The following is a 19,586-nucleotide window of genomic DNA, read 5'->3' on the forward strand; positions in this document are numbered from 1 at the left end:
GCTGTTTTACAATTGAGAACTCAAGGATAGAGTTATAAAATTTGTAAGATAACTATATGCTTCCACTTAACTCTTGTACATTTTTCGGTAAAAAGGTACGTTATTCCATAAAATATTTTAGAACTAGAGAGAACTTAAATCATATGTATTCCAAGTGAATGAAAAACATAAAATAAATAAAAGATGGCATTGAAGACAACTCCTCCAAATTAGAAAGAGTTCACAATTAAATTATGCAATATTTAATTTTAAATATTAAATAATCTACTATCACAAGTTAAAATTAATTGATAATGTAAAAAATACCTTTAAAAAGTTGATGGTATATAAAAAATCATGTAAAAGGAAACTGTACATTCTGATAATCAAGAGAACGTTCATTTTTTTTTCTTTTTTTTTTCCCCCTATTCTAGAGGATCTCAAATTTCATTTATCAAAAATAACAAAGGAACAGTCCATATGTACAGTAACTAGTTAGAATGGAGTAACAATGTTTTTGTCGGTTGTCACGTTAACGTTCTATCTATCATATGCGGGAGCATTTTAGACAATTCGGTAAAGGGCAAAATAGTCTTTTCAAACTTATTTTAATAATGAAAAGTGGCTATTGATCTAATACATTTCAAAGAGTGGTTAAATACTCATAGCAATTCTAAAAGGTGGCCATCCTACCCATTTTTATTTTTTTTTGGTTATTATTCACACGTTTTTAGCATGAATGATCAACTATTTTCTTTATGCTGGCGTTTGGACTAGATAGGTGTACATTAACTATTTTACCAATTATCTATTTTCTGTACAAATATCGAATAATTATGTCCATCAAATTTCAGATTAGATTAAATAAGAAGAAATTCAACTAACTTTTTTTTTTATCTCGGATTTTGACTATCGTTACACATGATCCATGTTAGCTTCATTAACCAATAAGCCACAATCTTAGATACATTTTTTGATTAATTTTGGTTACCAAAATTGATTAACTTCTAATTTCTAACACCCAAGTTAATAACTTTGACCAATGTGAAGATGCAAAGAAGGCACATAGTAGAAGAGTTGTCATTCATTACTCCACCGTACTTTTTGGTTCTCAACATAAAATTGCTAGTTACAATCGAAACATCTTTATAACATCATCCTTATATAATAATCATTCACTATAAAAATCATATTTTTCTCGAAACTAATTTTTATGTTATATTTAACTTCTCTATAATAACTTTTTACCCATAATAACAACAGCCGTCTTTATAGCAGTACGATCTTTTTAAAATTACTTTTCTATAACAACCATGTAGAATTTCTAAGATTACCAATAATAAGCCTAAAGATTTTAATTTGATCAAATCTTTTAAAACTTTATTGCATTGCTTATAATAAAAAAAAATATTATGTTAGTACATACTTCCATAATTATAGATTTCATTTAATTTAATTAAAAGATATGCTTGTGTATGTTTATTTTATTGCACAAAAGGTTCTATCATGCACAATGTCTGATATTTGAATATTTGCACAGACAACCTTTTCTATTGGATAAAGTTTCCGTCTAGTATAACGCTTAAAATTTGAAGATTTGCACATATCTTTTTCAGAGTTCTTCTATCAATCTTGAAAGAATTTAATTTTTTAGTAGCTTTAAAATGTGTGCCTTAAAGTTTAAATCATTGTATATTTAGTTATGAATTTATTAATAATGTATTAGCTTTCTTTAAATTTAATCAGTGAAATATGTATATCTTTTAAGATTTTTAATCTAAATAATTTTTTACTTCTATATGTAACATTAAAAAGGAAAAATATAATAATCTTTTGAATTTTTTTCTATAACAACCAGAAATATTTAGATGTCAAATACTAGTATAGTATATAATATATATATATATATATATATATATATATAATTGACATTGTGGTTAAGCCAAGTGGCAAGCTATTAAAAAGCCACTTAGCATTCTTAAAGTGAGTTTAGGGGGAGATTTTCAAATAAGAAAATAGAACTTACATGGAATCCCATTTAATAAAAATCTTAATTTAAAAAAAAAAATTAGTTTTGACTTTTATATGGCACTATTCAATTCAATTTTGCTATTGATCTTTAATTGTTTCATCTCCGACTAAGTAGTGTCCCTTGTCCAGAATAAAAGAACACAAGAATAAAAGTAGATGAAAATTTTTATTACAAGAAAAAATAAATAAAGTCATTATTATAATGAGACTAGCGGAAGATATCAACAATTGTAAATTATGGGTAACTTAATAACATGGACAAGAAATCAAAAAATAAAAGAGAAAAATCTGTCAATATAAAATTTCAGTAGATAAGGCTTATTTGATCTTTGAGATGAGAAAGTTTTTTGAAATAATTCATATGGTCATGCTATATAGATAAGATCGAGTAACTGAAAATATTATAATAGGTAAAACTTAAACAAAAATATAGACAATTGACATAATTCTAAGAAACAAATAAAAATATAAAGAAATAATTTAAATTTTTATGTAGCAATTTTAATAAAAAATTAAAATTCAATTTTCATACGAAATACATAAAGGAAGTAGAATTTAATTTAATTTATTATTTAAAGAATAATAATTATTACAGTTGTTAGTAGATTTATCACATATAACAAACGAACTTCTCTGTTTAAATTTTGAACTAATTTAACACCACACATTTAGAAAAATAATATAACAATACTCATAGTATAGATAAACGCTAAATAAAAAAAGTTAAAATATTATAGAACAAAAACTAATGTATAAAGAAAAAAACAGAGATAATATGATTTTATCCATACTTTAAATTTATTTAACAAAAATAAGTAAATAAATAATACTCAAAAATATTATTAATAAATTTGAACAACGAGAGAATTATGAGAAATAGTCATACAATATAAAGTCAAGTTAAACTTTATGAGTACTACGAAACTATATCCAATTTATTATATTAATGTGGTAAGTTACTAAAGATTTCATGTCATAATTTGATAATACTAAGTAATGAATAATACAATTAGAATAAGAAAAGAACAAAAAAATATAAATTTTAGAAAGAATATAGAAATATAAGACTTATAAGTAGAATTATGATGAGCAAATTCATACATATAATCATAATTGAAATTATAATAAACAAAGAGTCATAAAGGAAGAATATTAAAGAAAAAAAGAATTTCAAGCGATAATGTAAAATGTATATCTTAATTAATTTTTCATATATGAAGTTTTAATTATTAAATAGAAGTATATAACTCATAATATTAGGATATTTATAAATAAGATAAGAGTATTATATATATAACACAAAATAACAATTACTAAAAATATTAGTATATTTTTTTTAAAAAAATTAAAAGGCTTATCTTTTTATATTTTTTATGAATTCAAAATTATAAATTAACCCCAAAAAGATATTACATAATTTTAATTACAAGTAGAATGCAAAATGAGAAAACAAATCAAATATTGCAGTAGAAAAGAATGTATGAAAAGAGAGGGATAAAGATAACATTAGAATATTTATAATTTATATTAATTAATAAAAATAAGAGGTAAGTAAATAACACTCAAAAAATATATTGATAAATTTAGACAATTTAAAAATTTTAAACAGTAAAATAATAAAAATATTTTTAAAGTAAGAAAATATATATCTATGTTATCTTATAGAAAAATAGTGACAAAATACTAAGTCAATTGACTAGTTAATAAAAAATCACTTTAGTAAATATTTAGTACTAAGTACTTTCTAATTTAATAAAAACTAAAATAAAAAATAAATAATTTATTTAATTACCATATGATGTGTATCCTTTAATTATATAAATTTTGTTATATTTATGCACATTGTATTAAAAAATAAAATAACAACTAAAATTTATTAAAATAATATGATATATCAAATTATAATTTCATAAGATTTATTAAGTTTGTTCGCGCATGGCGCGGGATATAACACTAATATATATAAAAGCCTAAAAATATCGGAATAAACAATGTTGTTATAGAGAGGTTTGGCTGTATATCCATTTAGAAACTTTAAAATTAACACCAACAATAGCAACATTCTAGAACAGATCAGTCTAATTTTTAAAAGAAAAGAAATATATTCGGATCTTTGTGAGGGTCGTATATTCGTTCTCTAATGAAACATGAAAAAAGGTGGAAGAAGTTAAAGTGAGATGAGTTTATATTGAGTAAGCGCGACTGGAACTGCTTTGTCATTGTTTTCGATTCGAATTATATTTAATAGATTAAATTTTGTAATTGCATAGTTATAATTTACTAATGTATTTTGAATTCATGGTGTGTTTGGCATGAAGAAAAATATTTTCACTTCGCCTATTTGATTGGCTTAAATATTTTTAAAAATATTTTCTGCATCAACTCATTGAAGGCAAATGATTTCCCTATCAAAGGAGGAAAAATATTTTTTAAAATTCTCTTTTAACGTTCCCCACTCTTCACCCCGCACGATCCCCACTCCAAGCCCCAATTCCCACCCCACCCCAACCCTCGTGACGTCACCTTGCTCCTAAACCCCGACCTACCACGCCCTCTCCCAACCCTTTCATCTCATGTTGTGTTCGTTTAAGTTATATATTTTTTTCAAAAAATATTTTCTACTATCTAACTAAATTAATACCAAAAAATAAACAAAAGAAATCTTATTTTCTAAAGAAAATACTTTTCTTTTCGTACCAAACGTACCCTGTGAAAAGAGTGGGGGGCTACCTACGACCTTGTGACTTGTGAGAGTTGGCATGTCAAAAGGGACCAGCATTTTGTTGCCTTCTATGCGAAACACCTCTATTTGTTTTCTGCTTTCACGGCCTTGGCCTTTGTCAGTTGGCATTATTTGAACACCTAGGAAAATGACACTCTTTTAATTAATCAATAATAGGGCTTGAAATGTCCAACAACTCAAAAGAAAAATTAATCTAAATAGTCATCCACGAAATCACTATATATATATATATATATATATATATAATAATAATAATAATAATCTATATACATTATATACTACTTAAATCCTCTATGTTGGTAGGAGGAAAATTTAGTAACCAAGTTGATTTCTCAACCACCAACTAAAAGTAGCTGGTAGATTGTATAATGTATGTAATAATTTATGCATAATATGTATATAAAATATATTCTATATATACCTGCTAGAAAAACAAACAGTGAATACCGACTTAAACCACCAATTGCACTAACACCCCTTGAGGCCCTAGTAACTAATTTCTATGTTGTTAAGAGGACAATTAAGTAACCGAGTTGATTTCTCAATTAGCTTCGAGAAAATTTCACTATAATATGACATCATCAACTTGTTTATTAGAATTATTTTTGTATTTTTGAGTTGAACGATGCACGTATATAGAAAAACTAGTATCGGGAGATACCACATTCTCAAATATTAATTCAACATAACAACAAGACAATTACATGTATCCACATCAAAGGAGAAGTAAAAACAAAAAGAATTGATCTACATTAAGGGAGATTAGAATAAAAAATTTGATCTTTGGTAGTTTAACCTTTCCACTTTAACAAAATCTCATTGGCATTTGTATCTTGGAATCACAAGCTTGAGATAATGAGCTTGAAAGAAGCTTAAATAAATTCCAAATCACAATTGTAATTGAAGTTATTCTTAAATCTTCGTGAATTATGCTTTTAATTTACATGGAGTAATATTTTTTGTTGTTACTTGTCAATCACTTGACCAGTTTGAGATGAATATTTTCCAACGTTAAAATTGGGGTTTAGACAACACAGAACTTTCAACATGAAAGGGTCAAAAATACTAGAAAACTCCGACAATACTAAAGATTATAAATCTTAAAATCTCACTTTTAGCATCTTGCCACTTCATACGTTTTGTTAAAATAGTTTTATAGATTTCTTTTCTTACACATTGCATAATTTTTTCTTGAAGTTACACTTCTTATGAATATATATTTTTCAAAAGAGTTTTGCAAAAAAAAATCTACTTTGTAATTGCAATAACCTATAACAAAGCACTTGTCAACTATCTATTTTCACTTTCAAATTTTCAGATTACCGTAGCTCAAATCATTTTCCACCATGCTGAGAGTCAGAAATGCATCTTTGTCCTTCAATATTTTAATAAATTTTTTTCCAGTAAACCTAATGTATGCATTTGATTCTTACATATATAAATTCTTATAAATCTAATAGATTCTAACTAGTAAACGATATGAATACTACATATCATGGTCTTGACAATAAAATTAGTCGTACCTGATATTTACACTAAATCAAATAATTTAAATTAAATATTAAAGTTAAAAATACATATGATTAAGTGATACATAAGTGTATGAATACATTTGATTTCTACAAAATATCGGGTATAGATAAATTTTTTTACCATAAACAGAGTGTTGCTTTGGTACTTATACTTCTTTTTTTAAGGTTAACCTATTTGCTTTCTCTTTATGTTTTTCATTCTTCTTCTTTTTACCCTTTTTTTCTCTTCTTCGCCAAAATAGCACTAGTAGTAATTTGATGGACAAAAAATGGGATTTGATGGCGGACCAAAAGTAAAAATTGTTTTTACCGCAGTAAGTTTTGATCAAACTTACTAGCTTCATCGGTATTATGTGTATTGTATCATACTATATAATATCATACTATATAATATTGTACTGTATCGTTCTAATGTATATAATATTTGAATAGATTGTATTGTTTGCCGCCGTTTCATGATGTCATGCACTAATAATATGAAGAATAACTTGCAATATTAAAAAAAAGCAAGGTATAAGATAGAACTATTATATAGAAATGTATGATAAAGAATAAAATAGGATTATTTAATACTACTTCCGTTCAAATTTATGTGCCTGTTTGACTGGACACGGAAATTAAGAAAAAATATTTTTTTTTGTAATTTGTGATCCTAAACAAGTCAAAAAGGAGTCCAGAGTATTTGTGTGGTTATAAAATCTTTTCATTAAGGGTAGAATTGGAAGTTTAAGCTAAATTGTTTCAAATTTAGAAAGGGGTCATTTTTTTTAACAGACCAAAAAGGAAATAGTTTCACATAAATCGGAATGGAGAAAGTATTAAGGAAGGGCAAGATGAGCGAAAAAATAAGTTAATGATACGACTACACCAAATTATTATTATATAAAATAAATATTATATTTAAAGTAATAATACAATACATGTAATATTCATCCAAACAAGCCGTTAAAGAAATTGACATATTGTCGCCAAGTGGTCAGCAGGAGGCATTTTGAAGTCATCTACAGATTGGAGTGCGCCATTTTTTTATATGTTTTATATTGTTTTTTCCATTCATAGTTTCATACATCTCTATTAGTATGATATTCCCATTACTAAAATTAATAAACAAGGTTGCATCCCACCTGTAACCTCTGCAAAAAGTAACCTTCTTCCAGTTGACCCTCCTGCTTCTTCATCATTTGATTTGACGACTCCTCCTCTAGCATTTTCCAACTCTTTAACTTTACAATCGCCCAGGTAACAACTCCTCAATTCATCTTCTTGGTTTTCATTTTCTTGGCTGTTTTTTTGAGCACCCACTATGTTTGTATTATGTTTCTATAACTTGTTTCTTGATTTGTTTGCATGAGTGAAATTTGCTTATTTTCTATGATTAGTTAAACTTATACGAATTGACTTTCTTATTGACTGTTAGCAATCATGAAGAAATTGGTCAAAAATCAAGTGAACCTATTTGGTCTGATGATTTGGACAATTGGATTTACTATTATGTTACCCCCAGAAAATAGGGTACAAAAAAAAGGGGTCAATTGTTGATGTTTGCACTGCATACTGGAAGTCTGAGCAATTGCAATTTTTTCATCACTGAGTTCCATATTATTCTTGGGAACTCTGTGTAGATAATTTGTTGACTTTGGTCACATTATTCAATTTGTTTTATTCTTTCTTGTTTACATTGAGGTACCATGTCTGGGTTGACGAAACTAGCTTGGTCTTAGGTTGTGTAAATCTCAGGCTATTCCAAGAGTATGAGAAAGGTAATCTGGTGTTTTTTTCTTCTTTAAATAAGAATAATAGAAATAATGATGTGCACTTCAAATACTACATCTCAGATACCTGTGCTGGATAGCAGGTATCCTGTGGAATAGTCAAGGTGCGTATAAGCTGGCCCAGACACCACCATCATTAGAAAAATGTACTACCTTTGGACATGGGAGCTTCTCCTAGAGTTTCTACTCATGTTTGAGCAAATCTATTTAATGGATGATGACTATTATTTCCTTAATAACAAAGTAGAAATGAAGAAGACTCTTGAGAGATTCTAAAATGTTGTTTCTGATGTCTTGCAGCCAAAACCATTAATCTCTAGGTTTATGTTGTTCCTTAGGCAGTTCTTTTCTCTAAAAACTTGGTGGCAATTGGCAGTATTTTCGTCCTTGCATTTGCCTGTTGCACATTCTAGGAAATATGAACAGGAAAATCGTGTTAGGCATTTAATACATTTTGCCTTCTCAAAGCTTCTCTAGTTAGAATGTGTCATCAGTTGTGACCTTGGATTCTAATATACTAATATCAGAAGATTTGGTTGCAAACTGCTGGGGACTTCCACTTTGAGGTGCTAATGTGCAGGTAGAGGAGCTAGAATCCTATAATGAGCACATTATGATGAAGATACAAAATGAGGCTTTGTGATGCTTTTAACATTGGCTTGCTGGTTTAAAAGCTAAAAACTCAAAATATTCAGATTCCGTCTAGTTCAATGGCAGCTTACCTCTAACTTAATGATACAAATGAAAAGATGTAATAGTAAGGAGTAACACATACTCCATCATTATAAAAAAAAAGGAGTATTACATGCATGAAATAACTAATCAAAGATGATTATGAGGTCATACAAAGATTGGAACTGGCTGCTGCTAGGTGGCTATTCCCTCCCTCTATGACTGCCAAGAACCAGTGAAGGCTGACTAAAATCTCTCATCTACTATATAGTGCCCAATAAATTATCTTGAATATGCGAAGTTGCAAGTAGCTAGTTTCTCAATAGCATTATAAACGGAAAAACAGAACCTAATTGTGTTTTCTAAATGTGACTTATGCTTTGTGCAACTCAGAGGCGGACCTACCTTGGGGTTAGGGGGGTCATCGAAACCCGTTAGCCTCAGAAAAAATACTATAAATATATTTTATATATATTTGTATATACACTGGGGACCCCTTAAATAATTTTCCTGCCCCCCTCAACAACAAAAGCAGGACAGAAGCGGTGGTTTATGTAGCATGCTCGAGTGCTTCAGTTGCTTGATGGACCCAGGTTCAAAACGCCAGCTCCTACACCCTTCTGCTCAAAAATAAAAATGCTTTTTCAAACGATTGTTTTAATCTTATTTTGTGTCTGCTCGAGATCGAATCTGACAGCCCAAATCGGCGACGACTACTGAGTTTGAGACTCTTCTTCAACTGAAACAATAAGTTTGTTTGACTAAATTTTAATTTTATTTGAGTAATTTTTTCTTTTGAAAATATTAACTAAGCAAGATAATTTGGTATCGAACTTTTGCTTTCTGCAAAGAGTTTTAGAGCCAAAAAGTAAACTTAAAGTTTGTATTTGCTGATACATTATCATACTCATTTTTTTAAATAGAGTTACACGCCAACTTTATTACTAGTAATTGGTATGCTTAAGGCAATGGTGCCCCATTATGCTCAAATCCCGGGTCCGCCTCTGGTGCAACTCATGATATATCTGAAATGGTTACAAATTCAAGGTTTTCGTATGTTCAGATCTCGCAACCTTACATAGTCGCTATTAGTGGAAGGTGTTTGTTTCATATTCACGTCTTGCAAAAGTTCATCACTCTAATAGGGGAAATGATTCTCTTCTCCTTTATTCTTTACAATGAAGGCCTGCCTGAATCAAACAAATTCTACTGGTCTTTTTTTATTTTTTTTTTCATTTATTGATTTTAAAAAGATCTAAAATACATGCCACTGATAATATTTGGAGTATTTTCCTGCTGCATTTATTAGGTTTTGTTTTCTGTAGCTCTCAACTTGAGTTGATCTTTTGTGACCGATGGTTATAGCCGTGTTCTTTTTAGAGTTGCACTATACATGCAAAATTTTACTTTATAGTCATTTTCATTACAGTGTGGAGTGGTGGTATAGTTTAACTGATTACGCCAGTAAATTTCCCTGAAACTATGAGTACTGGTTCAACGAAGGCTACTTCAAATGGCTTTGAGAATTCTTTGAGACCTGAAGAAGAACAGAACAAGGTATCTCATTTTTTATATTTCTCTCATGGTTTTAAACTGGGCTGCGCTGATTAACAGTACTTTATTTCTAGCAGATCAATGAGATGAGAAAGTTGATTGGGCCACTTTCAGGTAAATTGGCTCTTTATTGTTCTGATGCATCCATTTCAAGATATTTAATGGCTAGAAGCTGGAATGTGAAGAAGGCAGCTAAGATGCTTAAAGCGACCCTTAAGTGGAGATCGGAATACAAGCCTGAAGAAATTCGCTGGGTACTTTTACAGAACCCTTCACCGTCTTAATAAAGTGGCTGGATGCTTGTTTGGCACTTATTTCTTGATGAACTTCTGGAACCTCCTTTTTCTTTTTTCGTTTGTGGGGTGGGGGTGGGGGGGTCTCTCTTTCCTTTTCTTATTGGTTTTCTCATCTGTGGGGGAGAGAATGATGTCTTTATTTATTAAAATCAATTTCTTTTGAGCTTTATGGATCTTAATTACTCAATGGTTAGATCTTCGGCATGATTTGCTTCATAATTATTGGTGAATTTTCTTGGATAGATTGTTTTGTGCATCGCCTCAACCTGAATCTGCAATGTTGAAGCATGATAATTGTATCTGTGCTGATCTTGTTGATAATAGTATCATATCTATGGTTTCTTGCAATTTTTCTAATTCTTTTCTAAAAGTGTTACTTTGATACAGGATGATGTGGCCAATGAAGCAGAAACAGGCAAAATTTATAGGTCCAACTATACAGACAAGCATGGGAGGACAGTTCTTGTCATGAGACCTCGATGCCAGGCAGGTTCAGTTTTGCTTTTTCTTTAACTTGTGTGATACAATCATATAGCTTATGATTTTTTATACAATTGGTTATTGGAAAAAGAATTGCAAGGAAAATGAACTTTCTTAAACCATTTAAACCTCAGCTAAGTATGTGGAGTCATTTACTTGTTAATACGTGATTGATATGTGTGTGTGTGTGTGAGTATTTGATATGGGTCGATGCAGTTTTCGCTAATTTTTAATGTATTATGAAGAATTTTCATGTACTCATATAATGTTACACCACTTTGACACGGATACATCAAGGCAGATAAAGTATCTATGTAATATAGGCCTCAAAGCTGCAGTGTCTTTATCATTCTTTTGTGTTATTTATGTTAGCTTTATTTCATGAAGCGATTCAAATTGATTATATATATTTCCTCATCTATCAGCAAGAAAAACAAAAAGTTTCAGAAACTGGATTTCATAAGTTATACTGATTAATGTTTGGCCACAAGGAACTAAGACAAGCTTGATATAAACATTTTGAGTCTCTCCTTGCAGAACACTAAGTCTGTTAAAGGACAAATCAAGTATTTAGTGTATTGCATGGAAAATGCTGTTGTAAATCTCCCAGAAGGCCAGGAACAGATGGTCTGGTTGATTGATTTCCATGGATTCAATATGTCACATATCTCAATCAAGGTGACAAAAGAAACAGCTCATGTTTTGCAAGAGCATTATCCTGAAAGGCTGGGGATAGCTATTTTATATGATGCACCCAAAATTTTTGAACCATTTTGGAAGGTAATTTGCCCTCAAACTTGTTTAAATTAGCAGTTGTTAATTTTGTAAATGTTTTGAAACAGGATTCTTTTTTTTTATATTGTGACTGCATCAACACTACTTATAATCAGTGGCATGACTGTGATCTCCAATGTTAATATTGAAGTTAAGGAACTACTTGAAAATAAGAGATTTCCTGATACCAGATAAAAGGATTTTTTTGGGTATCTTGAAGGGGAGTCTTGGCGTAACTGGTAAAGTTGCTGCCATGTGACCAGGAAGTCACGGGTTCGAGCCGTGGAAACAGTCTCTTGCAGAAATGCAGGGTAAGGCTGCGTACGATAGACCCTTGTGGCCTTGTGGTTCGGCCCTTCTCCGGACCCCGCGCATAGCGGGAGCTTAGTGCACCGGGCTGCCCCCTTTTTTTTGGGTATCTTAAGACGCCAGCAGTGTCAAATAAAAGCCAAAGAAAAAATTCATGCATGGGATAGTCATGGGAACTGCATCACAGCCGGCATTGTCGATTGATGTTTGCAATTGTTATATGAGCTGTATTGCTTTTCAGTATCTCCTCTATCAGTCTTTTTTAGGCCTAGTCCTTTACTCTGGTTCTATGACTTTGCTAGTACTTGGGTTTGCTAATGGTTATCATGTCAGATTAGGACTAGCTTTGATAGCAAAAACTGAGTCGAGGTGTTGTAAAGAGGAGCCTTATCTTTTGCCTTCTGGAGCTTCAAAATATTTTGTCTCTGCATGTCTTGCATTGCATAGCTCTATGACTTCCTTTATTAGAAATTCAGTTAGATTTCTTCAGTCGTACGTAAGATGGCTGATGCATTTTGGTAAGAACCATGGCTTTCCCAAACGGCAGAAGTCGCTGGAACTCTGAAGGATAGAGCCTGCAGCAGAAAACTTAATTCATATATCGCAATGCATGGATTAGAGAAAGGAGAAAAGAGGACAGCGTTGTCAATCAGGTTATCATATGCTTTTCTTTTTCTGAAATCTGGACAGACATTGGAACAAAGAGAGCTATAAAACATATATGAGAAAAGAGAAGGCATGCCAGACAATTGAATCAGGCCTGAAGGAACAAAAAGACTTCGAAATTGGAAAACGATAAAAGACCTTCTGAATAGGAGAAAGACCAGACAAACGGAAATTGTTGACAGATGACTAATAAAAAGCAGAACGTAGGATTTTAAGAGTAACTACTTATCCTCCTCCAAAATTTAGTGGGGTTGTGACAATTAGAGCGAAATATGTGCATGCTATTTTAAGCATTCCAAGTTGTCGCATGACTTAAGGTTACTTTTGCTTTATTCCAAGTGATACCCTTTGGACTCCTCAGTTCTCTCAAATATTAAGATGATGCATCCGCTTACTTGCAGCATCTCCATTTGGTAACCAATTCTTTTAATTTATCCAAATGGTGCAGGTCGCAAAGCCTTTTTTAGACCCAAAGACTGCCAGCAAGGTCAACTTTGTGTACTCAGATGACCCCAACAGCAAGAAAATTATGGAAGAACTGTTTGACATGAGGCTGCTGGAGTCTGCATTTGGCGGAGATGATAAGGCTGATTTTGATGTCAATAAATATGCTGAGCGGATGAGAGAAGATGATCAAAAGCTGTGTTCCTTCTGGAAGAAAGACTCTGCAGTAAGTGCACAACCAACTGTTGTGACAACTGAACCCTCTTTAGAACCAACAAATTCAGAATCTGATTCTGATGCCTTAGATGAGAAAGTAGAGAAACTTTCTCTTGATGTTGATGAAGAGGAATCACCAATTGAAGAAACTTTGCCTGGGACCGACAGTACAAATGAGAATGCTGACAGATTAAAGCAGTGTAACTGAGGGCTATCTCTGCAACTTTGTAGTTTTTGCTGTTTCTTTATTGCTGACTAAATGCTCACAACATGGGCATAACCATTTTATTAATGAATGGTTCAGAACTGAAGTTATCAGCAGAAAACATTTTAATACAGGTGATGTACTGAATGATATGTTATGAAATGAATGGTTCTGCCTCTTTATACTAATAGTTTTGTTCTGCATATACTTGTTCAGTATGAATAGCTTAGTACTAAAAAGAAGTATGCGACCTGGGAAACCTTGAGACGTAATACACAAGAAAATGCGGAGAAAATAACTTTTTCTGTACTTGAAGAACAAAATAGCTACCTCTATGATCAGACTTGTAACCTCACCAGCTCAAAAAGTCCTTAGCAGAATAAATATTAAAAGCTAGTTTATTTTCTAGCCATCAAATTGCTTTTATGGAAAGTTCAGTAACTAATCTGCAACCACATCAAGCAAATAGGAAGCTAGAAGTTGCTTCAAGTTAGCACCACGTCTAAGGCTAGAGATGAATATACTCCCTTCATTCCTTTTGTGCGCATGGAGGTTAAATGTTAATGACATATATATGGTGATAGTGGTTAGAAAAGATTATAAGTAAAGTTGGAATATTAATTTGGCAATATGCATAGTTCAATGACATTAAATTCTTGAAAGTTGTACGAGAACAGCATGACATTTAGCATATTAGAACAATCGAAAAAGCTAGTGTCACATACATTGAGACAACATTTCCAAGATATTCATGAATTCAGTAGTAGGGAAGGCCAAACCATGACTTTGCAGCTAATAATGTGGTACAGTGGTAGTACAGTCAATGCAGCCCGAGTAATCCCTGGGCGTGTAGGTACAAATAAGTGCAAGATATAATTTATGCAGTGTTACAAAGCAGGGAACAATTGGTATGTTAAATGGTGCTGGGAATCCTTCAAACTAGGCTACACAGAATATTGTGCTTCTATATCACCAATGATCATGAGCTTATCCTGGAAAAAGTCAACTTTTTTCCTAGCTCCCAATTTTGTAAAATTTCTTTTCCCAAGTGGCCATTATTTGATGAATTCCAGACAAAAAGTATTGGCATAGTGCAAATGGATCCACACAGCTAGCTGAGAAACAAACAAAAAAAAAACTATTGTATATATGGGCTGTCTGCATAGATGAACAAAAACACTTGCAGTTCACTGTCTTATTTCTGTCTGTATCATACTGATCAAACCAACATAATCTACATTACAATTCACAACATAAACACATACAGTACAACATATATGGGGAAACAAAACCGAGTTCTTTGGCCTATTTGAAGACTACACTTAAAGGGGGGGGGGGGGGGGGGTCTCCACGAAGCACATGAGATCTACTTCAACTGAAAGCAATTTCCTGCAAAACATGAAACAATTAGCATCAAGAATTATAGCAGGCGTTTCAAAGAAAAGAAGACCAGAAAATCGCCATACCTTGTCACATTACTGAACCATATTATCTAGCTTTTGTCTGTACTGAGCCAAGGTCTGAAATTATGGAAAGAAAGGAGTACTTCGTCATAAAAAGATCATCAGTTGGCTGTTATCAGCTAAATGCTAAAATGCAGGTTTTGTTAAAAAACATAACCACTACTTGCACTCCTTTTTACTACATTGTTCTTTTTTTCTGCTTTTTTCTTTTGTACTGGATGGACCTGCAACAAAAGAACGTGGGCCTGGGCACTCTACGCCCTACTGAAGAATATCTCAATTAACTCTGGAGAGGTGAAAACCTGAGAAATGCTTACTCAGAGAGCTTAAATAAATGTAACTCCCAAGTACAGAAGCAAGCACCCTCAGTTGGCCTTTTTAAAAGGTAGCAACAACCTAATTTTCTGAATCCAAGTATATGAGCACACAGCTTGATACTTGCTTAGCAAATTGTTTTATGTTAAACTTTGTGTTGGAACCCTATTGTTATGCCCAATAAACTCCTTAGCATGTTTTAAGCTATTTTTCTCATCATTTCCTTCAAGGGACTTAACCAGTTGAGCAACAGGTTTCTTCCGGAATGCTCTTTCATCTAACTGTTTGTAACACAAGAATGTGGACATACTTGACAAAGACAGCTTAAAAAATTCAAACATAACTTTGTGAAGTTCCATACCTTGGTATAAGCATAGACCCCTGCCTCTGATGGTGCTGCAGGACTTCCTCTGCGAATAAACCTTCCCTCTTTGAAAATGTAAAGCATGGGGATTCCAGTGGAAAGTTCCAAACTTATAACCTGATAAGAAGAGTTTCAGTTCGTAATGTTACGGAGCAGAACCAGACAGAAATACAAGAGATTCCAGTAAGTCTGAAATTCCACCTCTAGGGATGTTAGCTTGTCGAGATACATAATGATGGACCTCAATGAGTTTCCATGGGCAGCGATCATTATATTTTTTCCACCTGCAAGTTGGGGTTCAATCTGCAACATTACAGCTACAATGTCATTTCATAACAAACGTAAAACGGGGTTCGTCATATGCTGGAACAGGAAAATGCTTATGCTTACGTGCTCTTTAAAGTAGGCAACAGCTCTCTCAGCACACATTTCCAAACTTTCTCCATTTGGAGGAGGAATATCATAGCTACGACGCCACTCATGAACCTGCTCCTTTCCATATCTATCAGCAGTTTCCTGCTTATTAAGACCTTGTAATTCCCCATACCTACAAAATAGCAAAGCCATATATCAGAACCATCAACTGATATATCAAATATAGGAAGAATAAGCTTAGAAGAAGAAGAAATTTTACATTCTCTCATTTAGTTGCCAAGCTGTTACAACTGGAATACACTGCTTGTTGGTTTCTTCACTAAAAATCTGACTCCAAGCTCCTGCTTGCTCACTCTCTTCATGAATGATAGTTGGCACCTAAAATTGACATGGCGGTGGAAATATTAAATTATTTTAGTTTTCCAGTATGGACAGAGCCTCAAACACTTGACAGCAGACGGAGAAAACCAAACTAGGAGTCTACTGCAGTTAGGAAGCATGTATAGCCAATGTAATAGGCCTCTAATCAACCATCTAATCCAATAATATCATCTATTGTGATACATTCTCCCTCAAACATGTCATAAGGAAAATCCAAATATTACAAGCTTTAACTACAGAGTTACCTTCTTGCGACGGTGCTGAGTCATGGCAAGCATCGCAGTCATTTGCGCACGAATCAAAGAAGAAGTATAGATCATGTCAACAGGTATATTGCTAATTCTTTTCCCCGCTTCAACGGCCTCTTCCACACCCTTTTTGGTTAAAGGCACGTCTACACAACCAGTGAACAAGTTCTTTTCATTCCACATAGACTCACCGTGTCTAATCAGGATTAGCGCAGCTTCACCTGAAGGGGCAAATGGGAAGATGGTATTTAGATGCAGTGCTGCGGTAGAAGCTCAAAAGATTCACAAAATATCCCATGAAAATCATTTCTGGAAGGACGAATTCTTTAATGTGATAAATGGCAAAAATGATCACAGAAACTTTCATCTTATGCTGAGCTTATGATGATTTTGTAAATAACAGTTCAAGAGATGGACTGCCATACTTGTTTTTTTCTTGGAGTCACTGGTGTTGGCACTTGATGCTGCTGAAACTGCATCAAAAACTGTAGCCTGAGAAGCAGAGGCTTGAATTACACAAGTACTTCTCTTTTTAGAACAATAACTTCCTCCTCTCAACAATCCAACATCAACCTTGAAACCCTTGGACACCGATCTTAACGAAACATGTCCATAATCAGGACACAATCCAGAGTTACCATTACTTCGACAAGACTGAAGAGTCCCAACTGCTTGGTGAATTGTTGTTGCAGCCATTCTGAGATCAGAAAAACCATAATTGTCAATGAAAGTTCATGCAACAGAAAATTTCTTCGATCAATCAAAAGCAGCAGCATTTCAATTTTCAACTAGTCAAGGTGGATTAAGAAAGTAAAACAGAGTTACACAGGGAAAACAGAACAACAGAGCAACTTAGACTGAGAGTAATGGTAAAAAATTAATGAGCATTTCATAGGTCATAGTCATACCCATCGTTACTTACAAGGAAGAGGTCCAAGTTAACCCAAAAAAATTGCGCTCCTTATTAGGGACTATTTCTATATTGTTTCCACCATCAAGATTAAAATGAATGTACCATACACACAAACAATAATCATTTCCCTTTCTCTTGTTTCTAAGTATTTGAATTTCTTTAAACTATCATATATACTCTCTCCATTCCATTTTATGTAGCACTATATTATTATTAGTCCGTTTGAAATCTCATGGCACATTTAGGATCACGAGTTCCAAAAGCCTCTTTTGTTTATGCAGTGTGTCCAGTCAAACTATACGACATAAATTGAATCAAAGGAAGTACCTAACAGAGGGAAAGAAAACATAGAAAGAAAAAGCTAAGCCTTACCAATAAAATTAGCAATCAAAATAGATCTAATTCAAGATTAGGAACTACCTACTGACTAATGAGATGTGACATGGCGAAATAAAGTGGGTGCCCCATAACAAACATTTATGCATTATTTCCAAAGACAAAAGCAGAAAGCACATCATAAAATCCCAACATCAACCCTTTTACATAGAACATATCGAAAACATGGAACACAGCGGAAAAAGAAATTGAACAAAACTCACATAAACAAGAAAAACAAAATCCAGTTAAGAACACAGAAATCAACACCAGAAAATGCAGAACACAGAGAATAAAAAAGAGATCTTACGCTTATTTATAAGGCCAAACGATGTGAGGATGGGCTTGTGAAGATACCTAAGTAATAAACGATGCTTAAAAAAATCAAATCTTGTTTTCCCACTTTTTCTTTTCTTCCTTTTGGTTCGATTAAATGGGCAGATAATAAAAAGGGTGTGTATTTTTTTTCCTCTAAGAAAAAAGGGGTGTTGAGTTTATACCAAGAAAAGTTGGCGGAGAAGAAGATGGAAAAACATATCATGCATTAAATGATGCCATAAAAATGCTGTTTTTTTATGCGCCAGAAACTGACTGACAAATCAAGATACGACGATACAGATGGGGGGGCCTAATATGCTTAGAAGAAATCGTATTCTTGAAAAAGGAACAAAGAACTTTCCCCCCAGAAAGGCGAGTCCGTGCAGTTGGCAATTGGGTGTTATTGCTATTGTTAAGGAGAAGGAAGAGTATAGGACATTATAATATATAGTGTCTCTCTCTGTGTGTTTTGGTAGGTATGGCTCTGTGTGTGACATGTCCATTTCCAATTTCTATTTTCCCTGTTCTCATTTTGACCATCTTTACTCTTTTTCCCATTTTCCAAACTAGCTGTTTTCCTCCCTCCTTTTTATTTTTCACTTTCAAAAGTATGAATAACTATTTTATAATTGATAATTAAAAAATAGTCATAATTTTAAAAGTAATTAAAATTTAATTAATTTTTTATGTAAAGATAAAATTTAAATAAAAACACTCTTAAAATCCGAAAAAATTCCAGTATAATATGCTAGAGTTCGAATTTTTACATATGAGATTCCAGCATAATGTGCTGGAGTTCCAACATAATATACTGGAAGTTTATACGCAAGAGCTCCATAATCCAACATATAATACTGGAACTTTTCTGTGTTTCAACTAAAATAGTGGTTATTTTTCAATGGCTTTGCAAATGTTGGTTACTTTTCGATTACCAATATAAAAACTTGCTAGCTCGTGCTATTTTCACGTTCCTATAGAGTCTTGTGATGTTCTCATAATTAAAACTCAATTTCTTTTCAAGCTATTACAATACTCCACTACATTTAGTGCTAATTTTTGGCAATTAAATCTCAGGTAAGACTATTTTTATGCACGTGAATAATGACCGTAGAGAAAGTACAATAATTTTGGTAAAATTTGAATTTGATAAGTAGTGTGGAT

The 19,586-nt window shown here is 32.4% G+C and overlaps 2 protein-coding genes across 5 annotated transcripts; one reads left to right on the forward strand and one right to left on the reverse strand.

Annotated features, from left to right (window-relative positions):
• The first annotated feature begins 7,348 nt into the window (after window positions 1-7,348).
• Window positions 7,349-13,861, forward strand: LOC107784661 (uncharacterized). 2 transcript variants are annotated; one of them, XM_016605816.2, is made up of 6 exons: window positions 7,349-7,524; window positions 10,159-10,286; window positions 10,358-10,537; window positions 10,967-11,065; window positions 11,597-11,839; window positions 13,257-13,861. In XM_016605816.2, the coding sequence occupies exons 2-6, from the start codon at window positions 10,212-10,214 to the stop codon at window positions 13,674-13,676; spliced, it is 1,017 nt and encodes a 338-aa protein (XP_016461302.1). In that variant the 5' UTR covers window positions 7,349-7,524; window positions 10,159-10,211; the 3' UTR covers window positions 13,677-13,861. The 2 variants fall into 2 exon arrangements, with proteins under 2 accessions (XP_016461302.1, XP_016461303.1); XM_016605817.2 differs by having other exon boundaries at window positions 10,361-10,537.
• A 928-nt stretch (window positions 13,862-14,789) lies between these two features.
• LOC107784659 (2,3-bisphosphoglycerate-dependent phosphoglycerate mutase 1) lies at window positions 14,790-18,905 on the reverse strand. Of its 3 annotated transcripts, XM_016605815.2 has the most exons (9): window positions 18,418-18,905; window positions 17,245-17,516; window positions 16,817-17,040; window positions 16,450-16,568; window positions 16,206-16,362; window positions 16,017-16,118; window positions 15,813-15,932; window positions 15,140-15,193; window positions 14,790-15,062 (listed from the first exon to the last, which is right to left on the reverse strand). In XM_016605815.2, exons 2-8 carry the CDS (start codon window positions 17,513-17,515, stop codon window positions 15,149-15,151), a joined length of 1,038 nt encoding a protein of 345 aa, XP_016461301.1. In that variant the 5' UTR covers window position 17,516; window positions 18,418-18,905; the 3' UTR covers window positions 14,790-15,062; window positions 15,140-15,148. The 3 variants fall into 3 exon arrangements, with proteins under 3 accessions (XP_016461301.1, XP_075082461.1, XP_075082462.1); XM_075226360.1 differs by having other exon boundaries at window positions 14,790-15,193; XM_075226361.1 differs by lacking the exon at window positions 18,418-18,905 and adding an exon at window positions 18,332-18,370 and having other exon boundaries at window positions 15,055-15,193.
• Window positions 18,906-19,586: the final 681 nt, after the last annotated feature.

The sequence above is a fragment of the Nicotiana tabacum genome, chromosome 12 (assembly GCF_000715075.1).
Source record: "Nicotiana tabacum cultivar K326 chromosome 12, ASM71507v2, whole genome shotgun sequence".
In the NCBI taxonomy this organism is placed as follows: domain Eukaryota; kingdom Viridiplantae; phylum Streptophyta; class Magnoliopsida; order Solanales; family Solanaceae; genus Nicotiana; species Nicotiana tabacum.

Excerpts from the sequence above, each read along its gene's own strand:
- LOC107784661 (XM_016605816.2), top strand. The coding sequence starts at position 10,212 with ATGAGTACTGGTTCAACGAAGGCTACTTCAAATGGCTTTGAGAATTCT. Across the intron at positions 11,066-11,596 it reads TCATGAGACCTCGATGCCAG|AACACTAAGTCTGTTAAAGG; the intron begins GCAGGTTCAGTT and ends CTCTCCTTGCAG. Across the intron at positions 11,840-13,256 it reads TTTTTGAACCATTTTGGAAG|GTCGCAAAGCCTTTTTTAGA; the intron begins GTAATTTGCCCT and ends CAAATGGTGCAG.
- LOC107784659 (XM_016605815.2), bottom strand. The coding sequence starts at position 17,515 with ATGGCTGCAACAACAATTCACCAAGCAGTTGGGACTCTTCAGTCTTGT. Across the intron at positions 16,363-16,449 it reads TGGCAACTAAATGAGAGAAT|GTATGGGGAATTACAAGGTC; the intron begins GTAAAATTTCTT and ends GCTATTTTGTAG. Across the intron at positions 16,119-16,205 it reads TTGCCTACTTTAAAGAGCAC|ATTGAACCCCAACTTGCAGG; the intron begins GTAAGCATAAGC and ends GTAATGTTGCAG.